At 54.0% G+C, this 2,369-nt stretch overlaps 1 protein-coding gene across 1 annotated transcript; it reads right to left on the minus strand.

Annotated features, from left to right (window-relative positions):
* Positions 1-9: 9 nt before the first annotated feature.
* On the minus strand, positions 10-867 carry NGA_0319700 (alpha beta hydrolase; the record flags this gene model as incomplete). The annotated part of the gene is made up of 2 exons (XM_005856126.1): positions 275-867; positions 10-77 (listed from the first exon to the last, which is right to left on the minus strand). Coding segments are annotated over exons 1-2 (624 nt in total), but the record flags the coding sequence as incomplete, so codon positions are not given.
* Between the last annotated feature and the right edge of the window lie 1,502 nt (positions 868-2,369).

Here is a 2,369-nt window from a genome sequence, read left to right on the forward strand (position 1 = left end):
ACAGGCACGTACCAAGGAGAGGAACTTGTACCCACCCCCCGGCATCACCACCATCGAGGTGCCGCGCCAGTCCTCCGCTACCGGTGCGGGAAGGGGCATGTCAGGGAGGAAACATCGAAAATTGAGAAAAATGGCGCGAACGCGGCCAGGGGGGCACGCGGTTGGGACCAGGAACATCTTCCTTCCCTCCCCCTTCCCCTATTCCTTGCTCCCGTCCACGCTGTCCCTTCCCAGGCCTCGCCCCCTCCCCCATTCCTCGTTTTTCCATACTCACGCTCGGGGAAGAATGGGATCAGGGACGGTGTGTCTGGCGGCTCTTCGCCCAAGGCCAAGGGAACATGGCCGCGGGGCCAGAGGGAGACACGGGGCAGGTCACCAGAGGACTCTGAGGGCCCAGAAGAAGGAGGGAAAAAAGGGTTGGACGGCAGCATGGATCGGAAGGAAGCGGAGTATGGAGATAGCAGCAGTCCCCCTATGAGAGTCGCGGTGGTAATGAGGGAATAGACCACCAGGCGGGACAGGGACGGTCGCCTGCAGAGGTATTGGCGAAGCGACGGCCATACTTGCCGTAGCAATTGACTTTTCCGTGAGAGCCCCGCCGGTTCCATGTGTAGCGGATGGTATATCCCCGGCAATTGCGCAGGAGGAGCTGGAGCCGATGGGCGCGACGGGCGACCCGCGGAGAGGGTTCGATGTCTGCCTTCACCAAGAGGTCCTATCAAGGATTCGGCCTCCTCCACTCTCCTTGTCATCTTCCCCTTTTTTTCTCCTACATTTCCTCTGCCTTCCACGAAGGGAAGCTTTTCGTCCGGCCCGATTAATTCAGGCATGGTACGCTCAAGGAGCTTCCACACAATCCCTATGTCTAACGTACAAAATGAGAGACGTCGGTGTTGAAAGGAAGAATTGGGGTTAAGAAAATCCTGCCCAACGCAGCAAGTTACAGATCAGCGTCGCGTTAAAAAATGATTCAACTGAGGTTCCCATGCACAACATGAAGATTCCTCATAGAGCCTCACATTTGAACATGGACGTGCACAGGCACCAGTAAACGTCGCTGCTGCGGGTTTTGGCGACGATGATGTGATGGAAAAGATACCTGGAAAAATCTTGAAGGCAGGGTCACCACCCCGTCCAATATTTGGTCATTCTTAGAAAATACACGATGGATCGGTCGTCAATCATCACTTGCGCATGAGGCTGCATCCCCCCCGCAGGAGCGGGCTCGTCCAAACCCGGGGGTTTCAAAGGGGCCCAAAGAACGAAGGGGGGACTTAATCTTGATGATGCGATGGAAAAGGTACCTGGATAGGCCTGGCGATGATGATGTGATTGAATAGGTACCCTGAGTCGACAGGCAGGTGCTCGACACCTACGGGCACATAAGTGGAAAAGTTGACAAACCACCAATTCTTTTGCATAATGCAGATGACGTACATTCAAAGTTTGTTTGGAAGTGAACAGACTGGTCATGGTGATGATGCTTCTCACGTCGGCCAACCATGCCTCGCTATAGGCCTAGTTTTCTAATCCTAAGCACTCTACCTCCCCATTCTTGCGCTCGATTTTGCAGGGCTCTAGCACCTTCTTGTTGTCCGCCCGTGAAAAAGAGGAAGATAAATTATGGCAAAGGATCCAAGAAAGGAAATACTTTTGCATTCCCGAGCGCCCAAGTACATCATTGTCGGTGCTGGACCTGCGGGCTGTGCATTGGCAGCGGCCCTTGCAAAAGGACAGCAGGGCAAGGTTGTGATGGTGGAGAGAGGTAAAGAAAAGGTAAGATCTATGTTGGAGAAAATTTTACTTGTGTGAGAGGGCAAAATTCATGAGGAGATGAAGGCAATTACAAGGAGGGGAAACCAAGGCATGAGGTCTTTCACATGAGCATTCAGGACTCCTATCTCCTCCCTTCCTAGGTGCATACACGCTTCGTGACTAAAGTCAACGACTGGGTGAAAGCCTCCCTCCGCTCTTGGAACGCGGTACAATACCTGAGTGTTCCACATCGCCACCTCGGGAACCGGCAGTTTGTTACTCCTCGCGGCCAAGGGAAAGGAGGGACGGGTGGGTGGTTCGTGTCGCTTTTATAAATGCCTCCTTTTTTCTTCTAGCGTGCCCTTTTTCATCCCAGCCATGTCCATCAATCGATGATCTTCTCCGCTTCGCATAAATGTACGCCCCATGTTCTGTTTCCGCCCTCTCCCACGACCCTGCGGCCCTCACGCCCCCGCCCCGCTTACCACAGCCTTGATCAACGCCATGCAATACTCACGGGGTTACCGGAAGGACTATCAGGCTTGGGAAGAATGGTGGAAGATGGAGGAAATTGAGGAGTGAGGAGGGAGGGAGGGAGATGCCCGGGAGTAAGC

This window comes from Nannochloropsis gaditana (genome assembly GCF_000240725.1).
Source record: "Nannochloropsis gaditana CCMP526 unplaced genomic scaffold scaffold035, whole genome shotgun sequence".
Taxonomy (NCBI): Eukaryota; class Eustigmatophyceae; order Eustigmatales; family Monodopsidaceae; genus Microchloropsis; species Microchloropsis gaditana.